General features: G+C 39.1%; 1 protein-coding gene across 1 annotated transcript in view; it reads left to right on the plus strand.

Moving 5' to 3' along the window:
• Positions 1–12,625, plus strand: part of LANCL2 (LanC like glutathione S-transferase 2) — a 35,011-nt gene extending 22,386 nt beyond the window's left edge. The window contains exons 5-9 of the mRNA XM_060781561.2: positions 568–714; positions 2,495–2,677; positions 4,443–4,619; positions 6,983–7,055; positions 10,641–12,625. Coding sequence (XP_060637544.2) covers positions 568–714; positions 2,495–2,677; positions 4,443–4,619; positions 6,983–7,055; positions 10,641–10,768 — 708 coding nt within the window. The 3' untranslated portion in view covers positions 10,769–12,625. The remainder of the gene's footprint in view (positions 1–567; positions 715–2,494; positions 2,678–4,442; positions 4,620–6,982; positions 7,056–10,640) is intronic.
• The last annotated feature ends 846 nt before the right edge of the window (positions 12,626–13,471 follow it).

A 13,471-nucleotide genomic window follows, 5' to 3' on the forward strand; every position in this document is an offset into this window, starting at 1 on the left:
TTCCGACCAATTGTGTAGCTTGTTGTCGACCTTTGCAACCCGAAAGATAGTTGCATCTGTCAAGTAGGAAAATTAGGTACCACCTATGTGTGGGGAGGCTAATTTAACTCATTTACGAGGCCATAAAAAAAGGACTCCAGCAAAGCACTCCAGCAAAAGCATGCGGGGAATGCGGAAGTACTTCATCAGTGTCGCAGATGGATGATGAAAGTGACAGCTCCCCTGGCGGCCAGAAAAGTTAAATAGGCTCTGACTATTTGTCTATATCTGTTGTGTTGTTTAGCATTGAATGTTTGCCATATTTGTGTACATTGTAATCCACCCTGAGTCCCCTGCGGGGTGAGAAGGGCGGAATATAAATACTGTAAATAATAATAATAATAATAATAATAATAATTATTATTATTATTATTTATTGCAGGTGAAAAAATAGTTTTAAGTTGAGTGGATCTTTTGTGTCTGATTTCTTTATGTTCCTTTTAAGAATGACTTGGCCGCAGAGCATAGTGTACAGATGTAAGGAATTTTTCCCAGAATAATCGTTTATTGTATTTCTGTTTACATTAGGTAGTGGATTGCATCATTGAATCAGGTAAAAATCTTTCCAGAGAAGAACGAAAGACTGAACGGTGCCCACTTTTGTACCAGTGGCACAAGAAGCAGTATGTTGGTGCAGCCCATGGCATGGCTGGGATCTACTATATGCTAATGCAGGTAATACTCCATGGAAGGCATAATTATCAAATTTGCAGATAACACCAACTTGGGATATATAGAACAGGATCAAAATAAAAAAATAACCTTAACCGATTAGAGAGCCGGGCCAAACCCCCAAAAAATGCAATTCTACAGGGAGAAAAGGTACTGCATGAAATAAAATACAGATGTGGTATAGGTGACAATAGGCCCTATGGGGAACAGTTTAGGGAGCTGGGTGTGCTTAGCATGGAGAAGAGAAGTTTAAATATTTGAAATGATGCTATATTGAAGAGAGGGAAAGCTTGTTTTCTGCTGTTCTAGAAATCAGGGCATGGAGAAACAGATTCAAATCACAGGACAATATATTTCAACTAAACATTAGGAACTCAACTCATCCTACTCAACTCATCCTAAAGTCATAGGTCAGGGTTTTGAATCATAAGTTTTTTGCATGGCGGCCCCTCGCATTTCTAAATATCACTTTTTATGTATGAATCTTATGAAATAGATACAACAAACGAGTTACAAATGAATGCTTGCACAGCCCTAAAATCTAGCATCCACACTGTTAATGTCTGAGAAAACTGCCCATATATCCCTTAAGTATTTTACTTATGTGCTTTTAGTTGATGATCAGACTGTGTGAATTTCATGGTCCCAAGTAAACAAATTTCCTTTAAAAAAATCAGATTTTTCTTTTGTTTATAAAACTGTTTCTAACGCTTATGGTCTCTGATATAAACTTTGTTTTTTTGCTGCCAAAGAAGCCTGGACCACAGCCACCACTAATCCTGAGGTTGTTGTTGACTTAGAGCAGGGATCCACAAACTTTTAAAACAGAGGGCCAGGTCACAGTCCCTCAAACTGTTGGATGGCCGGATTATAATTTGAAAAAAGCATGAATGAATTCCTATACACACTGCACATATCTTATTTATAGTGCAAAAAACACTTAAAAACAATACAATAATTAAAATGAAGTACAATTTTAACAAATATAAACTTATTAGTGTTTCAGTGGGAAGTGTGGGCCTGCTTTTGGCTAGTGAGATAGAGTTGTTGTTGTTGTTGTTGTTGTGTGCTTTCAAGTCATTTCAGACTTAGGTTGACCCTGAGCGAGGGCCAGGTAAATGACCTTGGAGGGCCGTATCCAGCCCCCGGGTCATAGTTTGAGGACCCCTGACTTAGAGATTCTAACTTGTCTTGGAGCAACAAGCTAGGAATCCTGGGTTCAGATATAATGCTAAGTCATCCTTGTTCATAAGCCATAATGCTAAGTCAATCTTGCCCATTTTGCTAGGAGAGGTGCAAAGGAGTATCAAACAGGTCATATGCTCATTCACAGTAAGTCGAAATAAGCCATGACTCCTGACTTACCATTATGAGTCAGTGCCATGCTGTGGAAATTGTGAGACTGCCTGTCTGACAGCCCAAACATTTAAATAGCCATTTCTTGTGTCATTTCAGCAGTGAAATGACTCTGATTTTTCCATGTAACGCAGGCATGCCTTTGGTTTATTGTGCAGAATTTCAGCTTGTACATTTTCTCCATAACAAGAGTATATGATTTTCTTTGCATGTTGAAATGCAAAAAGTCAGCATTTGAATACAACAGCCAGTACAACCATTACATTGGCTCATTTAACCAAGATAAGCAAAGACAATTTTAGAAGTAATTTTCCAGATTCCCCAGCATGACAATGGACAAGTATGCATTCATGGGAATTTGCAGACTGTGTCATCTTATTTCTCTGTAAATGAAATCTTTCTTTGTTATGCTAATTTTGCTTTTTAGCCAGCATCCAACGTGGATCAGGAGACTTTGACAGAACTGGTGAAACCGAGCATTGATTATGTGCGTCATAAAAAATTCCGATCTGGGAATTATCCATCGTCCTTAAGCAATGAAACTGACAGGCTGGTGCATTGGTGTCATGGTGCCCCAGGAGTCATCCATATGCTCATGCAAGCATATAAAGTATGTCCTTGTTTTGCAAAAATATATGGGCTGAAACATGCATGTTTTAGATTGCTAATAGGAGCCTAGTAGATGCTCAAAAAGTGTGGAGGGATCATTTCAGTTCCTCCTTTGACATGCTGCGATATGTTATGAACGTATCATTAGGCTTCCTCTCTTAAGTGGGTTAAAATATTTTTATTAACTGTAAACAGGGCCATGTCAGGATTGCTTTCTGGGATAAAATAGCAAATGACAGTTCCACCCACTTGCAACTTGGTTCACAGTACCCACCAGTCAAGTTATTTTGAGATTTGAGGTAGATATCCCTGAAGTATCTGTTCCCATCTGTGGTAGTAAAAAAAAGTTACACAGCTATCATTTTTCTGCCTCTTGAGATACTCAAAATTTGCTGCCTACATTACTTCATCTTGTGCCAGAGGAGGGGCTTTGAAACAACTCACGGAGCCCAAGGCATTGCCAAAATTGTTTCCTACCCACCCTAGATGCATGAGGTGACACTTCGGCCCAACTAAATAAAGATCCAGAAACCAGGAATTGTTCTAAGTACAGCCATCTAATCTTTATGTTTCCGATTGTTTTTAAAAATGTATTTATTTATTTACGACATTTATATGCCGCCCTTCTCACCCCGAAGGGGACTCAGAGCGGCTTACAAGTAAAAAAGTAAATACAATATATTATATTATTACCATAGCACAATATTAATATTATATATTACATTGTACTATAACATTATACTGTAATATTATTAGTAATATTACATTTAATATAAAATATATAATTATATAATTATAATATATTAGTAGTAGTATTATATTGTATTACATTATAATATTATCAATATTATATGTATATACAATATATTATATTATTATATTATATTATAAGCACAGTGCAGGAGACAAGATGGAACTGCCATCTTGGAAAAGACTTTCAGAAGAAATTTTGATGTGGACCATTATGTGTGGAGAGAGGGTGAGGTTAGCTGTTCAAAGTCTTGACTTACTCAACTCTAAGCCATGCTCAGAAGTCTTACTACTATTTTATCAATCCTTTATGGAAAACAGATTCAGTCCCACTTCACTAAGGAAGATGGTTGTAAGATTGTTTTTGTCAGACTGGGTTGACTGTTTCTGCACCCTTATAGGTGCTGTTGGGATTCATTAATGTGTTTGAAACACTATCATCACTGGAAATGTGGTATATAAATATGAAGACCCTGTCAATATCTGGGTTTGTTTATATTTTACAATGCCTTGAAAAGGTTACGGCAGTGTGCATAACAGTCATGTAACTTTACTATAATGTAATCAAGGCAAGCTCAGAGAGCTATTAACAACATGAACTTCCTGGCTGAGTGGAGACCCAAGCCTCCCAAATCCTATTTCAGGGGCTTATCCTTTCTCACATTGCAACACCTTAAATGAAAAATACATATATTTATCAAATGAGACAACCAGCCAGCTTTATGGAAGATAAGTGAACATATCAAGACAGACAAAAACTTTCATTAACACCTTACTTCCTAACATGAATCTTCCTTATTAGATTAAGGCACAAGGGTTCACTTTACAATTGTTGTTGTTATTAATTATTACTACTTTTTATTAAGCTGTGCTTAAGTAAATGGAAGGGAGCACTGTGATGAGGGCACTCACATGCTCAGTGGATTTGTGATCTACCTTCCACCATGTAGTATGAATTTGAACTAGGCATCCTGGTTTCCCCCTTCCACTTAGTGATTCTGTATTCATTTCCTCAGGTGTTCAAAGAAGAGAAGTATCTGAAGGATGCCATGGAATGCAGTGATGTCATTTGGCAGAGAGGACTGTTGAGGAAAGGTTACGGTATTTGTCACGGGACTGCAGGAAATGGTTACTCCTTCTTATCCCTCTACCATCTCACTCAGGATAAAAAGTACCTCTACCGAGCTTGCAAGGTATATTTTTCCTCTGAAAAGACTCTATCCACCTATTCGCAATCTAAATGTGTTTTTGGTTATTACTGAGAGCAGATTCTCCTTCACTTGTTAATTAGTATATACTAAAAGGGAAGAGGAATTTTCTAAGAGAAAATTATCACCATCACCATCTTTATTTATCTCCTGCTTTCCTTCCCAATTGGGACTCAAGGCAGCTTCCAAATTAAAAGAATTACACTATAGTTGAAAATGTGCAAAATGTCAGCATTGAAACAGAATTAAACTACAGTATTTATTCAGTTTTAAAATACGTTTGATTTTGGTACCAACAACAACAAAAATACATAAGATACACCTGCAAATCTAAGACACACCTCATTTTTAGATAGGGAAAAAGTGTGTCTTAGAATTTAAGAAATAACAGCATAAACATTCAAAAATAATAATCACATTGTCCATTTAGGCCTTGGAAATAATATTAGATATTGTCTAAATACCAGAGTAGTTTTGTATCTAAAATACCATATTTCATCACATAACAGTCACACTTTATCCCCTTTTTTAATAAAAAAAGGAGGTGTGGCTATTATGCAATGAAAAAAATGCCTTTGATTCTCCAGTTTCTGTTTTTACTTTAAAAAATAGACAGCCTTGCCTCCAAGAAAGGAATGATGATCCGGCCTCAGGCAAACAGCTCTATTTCTGTTTGTTTGGTTTTAAAAATTGCCTTCCCTTGGAGGAAGGATTCCTGCTTCCTTCCTTCTTTCTCCAAAGGGACGGCAGTTTACAAAATATGAAATGGAGCTCTTGGGAGAAAGGAAGAAGAATGGAAGATCTAAGTTCTAGAGATCTCCAATTCAGTTTTTTTAAAGCTGCCTTGCCTCAGAGGGGAACTCTGGAGACTTCCATTTCATAGTTTTTTAAACTGCCTTTCCTGCAGAGAAACAAGGATTCTGCGACTATTATGTGAGGAACACAAAAAATACCAATTTTGCGTGCTTCTTAAAGGGTCCGTTAAAAAACAAACCACGTCATCTGCATATGCTTTCCTTTTAAATTCATACCCTTTTGCCTTAACTCCTTTGATTTCACTTGCTTCTCTAATTCTTCCGTTCAAGATTTCTAATATCCAAATAAACAATAGCGGTGGTAGGGGACAGCCTTGTCTTGTTCCTTTTTTAATTTCTATATAACTTGACATTTGGTCATTTATTTTTAGTTTAGCCCTTTGTCTTGAGTAAATGGCTCCTATGGCCTTTCTGAAATGTGGACCCACTTCAGAATGGTCCAATACTTGAATCAAGTATTCCCATTGCACGTTGTCAAATGCTTTCTCTGCATCTAAGAATAATAATGCAATCTCTCTGCTTGGGTCTTGTTCAGTGTACTCTAATATATCTATCACCGTTCTCACATTTTGACTTAGATGTCTGCCTGGAAGAAAGCTTGCTTGATCCCCATGTATTATTTTAGCTAGTATTTGTTTCAACCTGTTTGCTAAGATTTCCGCAAATAATTTATAATCGTTGTTAACCAATGAAATTGGTCTATAGATCTTTATTTGTTCCAAGTCTCTGTCCTGTTTAGGTAAGAGCCAGAGCTGCTAGTTGTGCAGAATGGTGGGATTTGAATCATAGAATCAAGGTCTGGGGACCATTAGTTGAAGGTTAAAATGGAATAACAATGCCACTACTGGGAGAAACCTTGAAAATAATTGTCTGTCACTCTTATTGTGAAACACGCCTTTCCTCCTGAGTTTCATTCATGGCCATTTAAAAGCTTTGCTAAGATGGTAAATTCATTACCCTTTTCCATCTTGATTAAGTCAGTATATTGATTAGGATAGAATTAAGGAGAAACAAACAAAACAAAAGCCCAAGATCATTATTCTTAATTACTAGATGCTTGTTTTCAAGGAAGTCTGTTTATTTTCAAGAGGTTATTGGGTCTTGAGATAGTTCCAAACAGGCTAACAGGGAAGAGCACTGATATAGTTTTCCTAACCGTATGCTAACAGTTGCCCTCTAATGTAGACCACAGCCCTCTGATTTAATCTGATGCCAATTTCTCCTTGGAATTGACATGCTGCTAATGCTTCTTTACTTCCCTGTTTCCAGTTACTTTAACTCAGTGCACAAACATTAATCAGTACAGAGTGGATTTCATTTAAGCTGTCCTTCCAGTTTCCTGATATCATAATGATTAGTAGAACTAAAGTACAAAATGTTAATCTAGACAAATTGACCGCAATGAGTTCCTCTTTTTGAACTGTGTGTGTTATTTTGTATCTGTTGAACCTATGTATTTATTCATTTATATGTATTGCTTGTCAAGATACCCAGTCAATATTTCTTTCCCTATATTTGCATAATTTATCACAGTTTGCAGAGTGGTGTCTAGACTATGGTGCACATGGATGTCGTATTCCTGATCGACCCTACTCGCTCTTTGAAGGTAAGTCATTTTTTATGATTTCAATCTATTGCTAATGTTTATATGAAGAACAGGAGAAAGAGGAGGAAATTCAAAGCAGTATGACTTACATTCAAGTCACTATGAAGTTGGCCCCATTTAGCACAGTTAAGACTGACTTCTGAATAGAACTGCTCTGCTATTCCATTTAATGGAATATATGTTAATTTTGGAGTGTTTTTTGTAAAAATAAATAGAGAATTGAAATCCGCTGCTGAAGTAACTCCCCTCCCTCCCCCCCCACCCACACACACATGTTGTAAGTGCTTATATTTTCCCCATGAAACCTTTCTCATTTATTTATGCATTTGAGATGTTGCAACTTCTCTTATTTTTTTCATATTCAAAGAGATAAGTATTCCATTCCTATCCCTATGTATGTGGAAGAAAACCCAAACTCAGTGGGATAAATTGTGTAATTCTATAGATAAGGTCCCAAACAATCTATATATATAAATTTGTTAGGGGCATCCAACGAGGAAACAAAACTCAAAAAAACCCCAACGAAACTGTACCAAAATTGCCATGCCCATAACACAACCCACAAGGTACAAACATATCTACTCAAAATGAAAAACAACACAACAACACACTCACAAAACGGCAAAACAACAAAACTCAAAAAACCCCAACGAAACTTAACCAAAATTGCCATGCCCATAACACAACCCACAAGGTACAAACATATCTACTCAAAATGAAAAACAACACAACAACACACTCACAAAACGGCAAAACAACAAAACTAAAAAAAAACCAACGAAACTTAACCAAAATTGCCATGCCCATAACACAGCCCACAAGGTACAAACATATCTACTCAAAATGAAAAACAACACAACAACACACTCACAAAACGGCAAATCAACAAAACTCACAAACCCCCCAACGAAACTTAACCAAAATTCCCATGCCCATAACACAACCCATAAGGTACAAACATATCTACTCAAAATGAAAAACAACACAACAACACACTCACAAAACGGCAAAACAACTGAGCATGCGCATTGGTGCCCAGCCGCAAGTTCCCTGGCGCGCGCACACAGTTCCCTCTGCGGAAGCCATGCCCACTCCAAGCCCCGCCGCGCCGCTTCCCGCACACACACCCCCCGCCGCACGCACACACACAACCCCACGCTCCATCACTCCCCCCGCCGCACACACACACGCAACCCCACGCTCCATCACTCCCCCACCGCCACACACACACGCGCAACCCCACTCCCCTCCGCTGCCGCACACACACACGCAACCCCACGCTCCATCACTCCCCCTGCTGCCACACACACACACACAACCTCACGCTCCATCACTCGCCTGCCCCAATCTTACCTCCTTTTACTTCACACCACCTCCAAACCCCACCGCACCCCTTCCCGCCCTGTCAAAATCCAGGAAAGACAGGAAGGAAGGAAAGAAGGAAGAAAGAGAAAGGGAGATAAAGAAAAGGGGGAAGGAAGGAAAGTTAGAGAAAGAAGGAAGAAGAAAAGGAAAGAAAAGGAAGGAAGGAGAGAAGGAAAGAAAAAAGGGAATGAAAGAAGGAAAGAGGGAGTGAAGGAAGGGGGAAGATGTAGAGAAAGAGGGAGGGAAGGAAAGAGAGGAAGAAAAGAGACCAGAAGAGAAAGAAAAAGGGGGAAGGAAGGAAGGAGAGAAGGAAAGAAAAAAGGGAATGAAGGAAGGAAAGAGGGAGTGAAGGAAGGGGGAAGATGTAGAGAAAGAGGGAGGGAAGGAAAGAAGGAAAGAGAGAAGGAAGGAAAGAGGCCAGAAGAGAAAGAAAAAGGGGGAAGGAAGGAGATAGAGAAGGAAGAGGAGAAGGAAAGATGGGAGGGAAGGAAGGAAGGAGGGAAAGAAGGAGAGAAAGAGGGAAGGTTGGTCACAGCAATGCATGGCGGGTAAAGGTTGTTATTTCTATGATTGTTATGATGCTATTATTCCTATGAGACCCTTTTAGGGGGAATGGGAGAGGTGTCAGGTTCCAGAGGCAATGCATTGCATTACTGTTATTGTTATGATGGTGGTGAAATAAAAGGAAATAAAAAGCGAAAGAAGGAAGCAAACAGGGAGGGAAGAAAGGCAAAGGAAGAAAGGGGGAGGGAATGAAGGAAAGAGAGAAGGATGAAACCAAGTAGTGAAAGAAGGAAAGAAAGAAAGAGGTAGAGAAGGAAGAAAGGAGAGAAAGGGGGAAGGAATAGGTAGGTACCTCTCTTTCATAATAGTCCAGATATCTACCTCAACTTTGATAAGTTTTACTATAGGCCACAGCAACGCGTGGAAGGGCACAGCTAGTGTAGTATAAATTTGCACCTTTCAGAACTTTTATTGAATCATTAGACATTCTGATCTTTCCATTGAAAGATGTGCCATATGTTACTTTGGTGAATGAATTATGTAGTGTTCACTGTTTAAGGTTGTCATCTGTTGGAGAATGAAATTAGCGGAGTGGGATTATAGATAATATTGATGATGATATTATTATATAAGTATAATTATATTATTATTATTATTATTATTATTACCCCACTTTTCTCTCTATAAAAGAGACTCAGGGCAGTTTATGGTGAAACATTAAAATAGAATTAAACATAAATGGCATTAAAAATGAACAGTTTAAAGCCTTAAAACCGATTAAAAACCTATTCATAACTAAAACCACAGCACCCCCCCCCCCCAAAACTGGTTCTTAAAATCCTCCTTCTTTAAAAGCCTAACGGGATAAAAAAAAATTAGCCTATCGATGGAAGGATGGCAGGAAGAGGGCCATTCTGGCTTCCCTGGGCAGGATGTTGGAGCAGCAGCCACTGAGAAGGCCCTCTCTCTCCTTCCCACCAACTGAGCTTGTGGTGGAGGTGGAACCAAGAGAAGGGCCTCCCCTGATGATCTCACGGCCCAGGCAGGTTCAGTCAGGGAGATGCAATTACTCAAAATCTTGAACCTGAGCCGTATAGAACTTTATGTGTCATAACAAGCAATTTGAATTGTGCCTGGAAACAAACTGGGAGCCAGTGGAGCTGCTACAACAGGGGGTTGTCCACTCCCTCTAACCAGGCGCAGTTAGCAACCTGACTGCAGTTCTTTGGACGAAATTAAGTTTGCGAACACTCTTCAAAGGCAGCCCCATGTAGAGTGCATTACAGTAATCCAAATGGGATGTGACTAAGGAGTGTAACGTTGTGACCAGATCCTGGACCTCAAAGAATGGATGCAGTTAGTGCACAAGTTTTAATTGTGCAGAGGCACTCCTGGCCACCTCAGAAACCTGTGTCTTCAGGGGGATTGTAACCCCCATCCAGCACAAGCTGATTCACTATTCTCTGATCTGCCTTCCAACTGACCAGGAACACCTCTTTTTCAATTCGTTTGTCCTCATCTAGTCCATTCCTGATGATAGACATTGGTCAGGGCAGCTTCCTTGGCTTTAGGTGGGAAAGAGTAGAGTTGGGTGTCATGTGCATATAGATGGCACCACACTTCAGAATTCCATAGCCTCTCCCTCATCTTGTCTCACATTTTTGTGTGACTACAAAGTTGTGTTCTTTTTGTGAGCTTTTGATTTGCCCATTCCAGGTATGGCAGGAGCAATCCACTTCCTCTCTGACATACTGGCCCCGGAGAAATCCCGCTTCCCAGCCTTTGAGCTCGGTCCTCAAAGGAAAGAAAACCAAGGGAAGGACGACAGCAAAGTGGAAACTTAACGTGATGCCAAAAGGAACAAGACTGCTTAGTGCCTAAAGTACACTGAACCAACACTGGAGTCTGGAGAGTGACAACTTTCTCACTTCTCCAATGGACCATTTTTGTGATATGTGCATGAATGAGAGAGCTCAACACCTCATTGTTTCATTTCAGGAGATGCCTTTTGCTTTGGCACAGAGCAGTCTTAACCTTCATTAGGCTCTCCTTTTTCCGTTTTCACAGTTCTATTCAGATTTTTCGAGTGTTTGCATGTTTCTCGGTGTTTGTAAAAGTATGGTTTTCCCCCGTTGTTTGTTGTAAAGCTGAAAATTGTTCTGTGATATCCAGTCTTGTTGTTTTTCTGTGCATGACTGTAATGACAACACACTTCTCTTTCTGCAGCTGAATATATGAGCTCACAATAGGGCTGTGCTGTCTGTGGGCAGCAATGTAGGAGGGAACTAAGTCCAGGCAAATGCTCAAATGAATCTTCCAGACTCACACTCACTGAACACAGTTGCACTACACAACTTCATCAGCAAGATCCAGTCATGCTTAAAACACTTTCAAAGCCCATTGATTCCCACGCAAAAAGTCATGCATGGGCTGAGATCTCCTGCAATACAGATAAGTAGGACTTAAATGTATCAATACTTTTAAAGTGCTAAACTCCTTTGATAAAGGTATATGAGACTGGATTGTGTCCTTAGGCACCAAAAACCTGCTTCAGAATGAATACTCTCGCTTTCAAATTACTACATTTCAAAATACGAATTACTACATTTCAAAATACTAAAGAGTATACTATGTTCAGTATACTCTAGAAAAGAAGAATGCAAGTGCTTACTGAAAAGCAAGAGTCTTTGAATGCAGAGAGGAGGAGGGGCACAACATGTACATCTAAATTATCCAATGCCTCTGTGTTACAGTTTATTGTAACTGACTGTAATTTCACCAGTGTTACGGTGGAAACTTGCTGCCATGTAAGTGATAGCAGATTCAGTTCAGCTGCAAATGCCTAGTACATAGTATGTCCTCAAAAGTATTTTGCAGTCTATTGCTCCCTAGTTATTGCTACTGCTGAAACCATACCACTAAAATTGACTGTGTTGAGGCAGAGGGCATCAAAAACATGTCATTCAAAACAGTGTTAGAAAAAAAAACATCTTTTGAGGCACTGTCCTGGCAGCTCTTTATGGTGTAGCTATACCATAATAATCCATGCTGAATGTCAACAGCAGTAGGTGACTGGAAATTGGGCACCATCCTTGACAGCATGGAGTCCCTGTGGGTGAGTTTCATTGTGCTCCCCAACCTCCTGGAGTTGCCCATCTCTGAGCTAAATCCCGGTCTTGAGACCTTTTTGATGGGACCAATGTAGCCTCCTCTGGTGAATAATGAAGTTATCGTTCCTCCCTGTTGGTTGAAATGAACTCTCCCAGACGTGTTTTTTCATCCTCTGAAATGTCCTTTGACAGACAGTTGCATAGAGAGCATGTCACAATCATGCCCAAGATTCTCAACAAAAAGGATGTTTCTCTTTTTTCCATTTAATTCTTCCATATCTAAAAGAAATTGAGCAAGATTTGCCTCATAGGGTGCATATTTTGAAAGGAGTGTAAGTTTTTACAAAAATGACACACTCATTCTCAGTTAAGGGTCGAATCCTGGATTTCAAGTGGAGATGTTTCAAGGTAGTCGTATCACATTGTTCTGCTTCTGTGGTTGGCGACAGCATTGTTTTTGACTATGTAAAAATGAGAGAGAGTGAATAGGAACCTTTTGTAAGGGGATGATGAATGGCGGGATCTGTTACCACAGCGTTTTCCTGTTCCAGTTGTTTTCAGTAAATAAATCCATTATTCAAAATGTGAAAATATTCTGAACATTTTTTTCCTATCTGCTAGTTTTCTTTTTTCTTTTTTTTTTCTTTTTTTTTTCCTTTCCCCAGTTGTGCTACCTCTTGTGCTCCCCATCTCCGGAGTTCTTCTTTATACTCCCACCAGAACCTCATTTCTTCCCATCTTCTTTCCTTAATGTTTCCTCAATAAATATTTTCCATATATTTTCAAAATCATTATCCTTCCTTAGGCCTTTTCAAACTTTTAAAATGCATGTTAATTTGTCATTTATTGCCAATTTCCAAATTTCCTTGTACCATTCTTCTATCTTAATTTCCACCTCTCCTTTCCAATATTTTGCTATTAGTAGCCTTGTAGCCGTTAACAACATTATCAGATTCTTTTCATTTTCCTTCCATTCATCTGTATTGTAAATAGATAACAGTATAGTCGCTGGATTTATATTAATTCTTTTCTTCATAATACTTTCTATTTCTACTATAACTTTTCCGCAGAAACTCTGTACATATTTGCATTGCCATCACATGTGGATATACGTACCCCTTTCTTGGCAACCCCTCCCTATCTGCTAGTTTTCTAAAAGGCAGCTAACAAGACTCAGAAGCTGAAACTGCATGGTGTATGTGACACAGCTGCTTGTGCCACCTTAATGGCAGTTCTGTGCAAGATCTTATCTGATCACTTAGGATTTTTTACAGAATTTGTAACATCACCATGATGTAGGTTTAGTATCATTTCTATTCTGTATCTTAGCTCCCAAGTCATCTCGGTAAAGGATATCTGCTTCCAAAATGATTCGGAGCAGTTCTTTTAGAGTTCCCCCAAGGAACTTGTGCAACATGTCCTGGAGACAGATGGTCA

This window comes from Anolis sagrei, chromosome 6 (assembly GCF_037176765.1).
Source record: "Anolis sagrei isolate rAnoSag1 chromosome 6, rAnoSag1.mat, whole genome shotgun sequence".
Lineage (NCBI taxonomy): Eukaryota > Metazoa > Chordata > Lepidosauria > Squamata > Dactyloidae > Anolis > Anolis sagrei.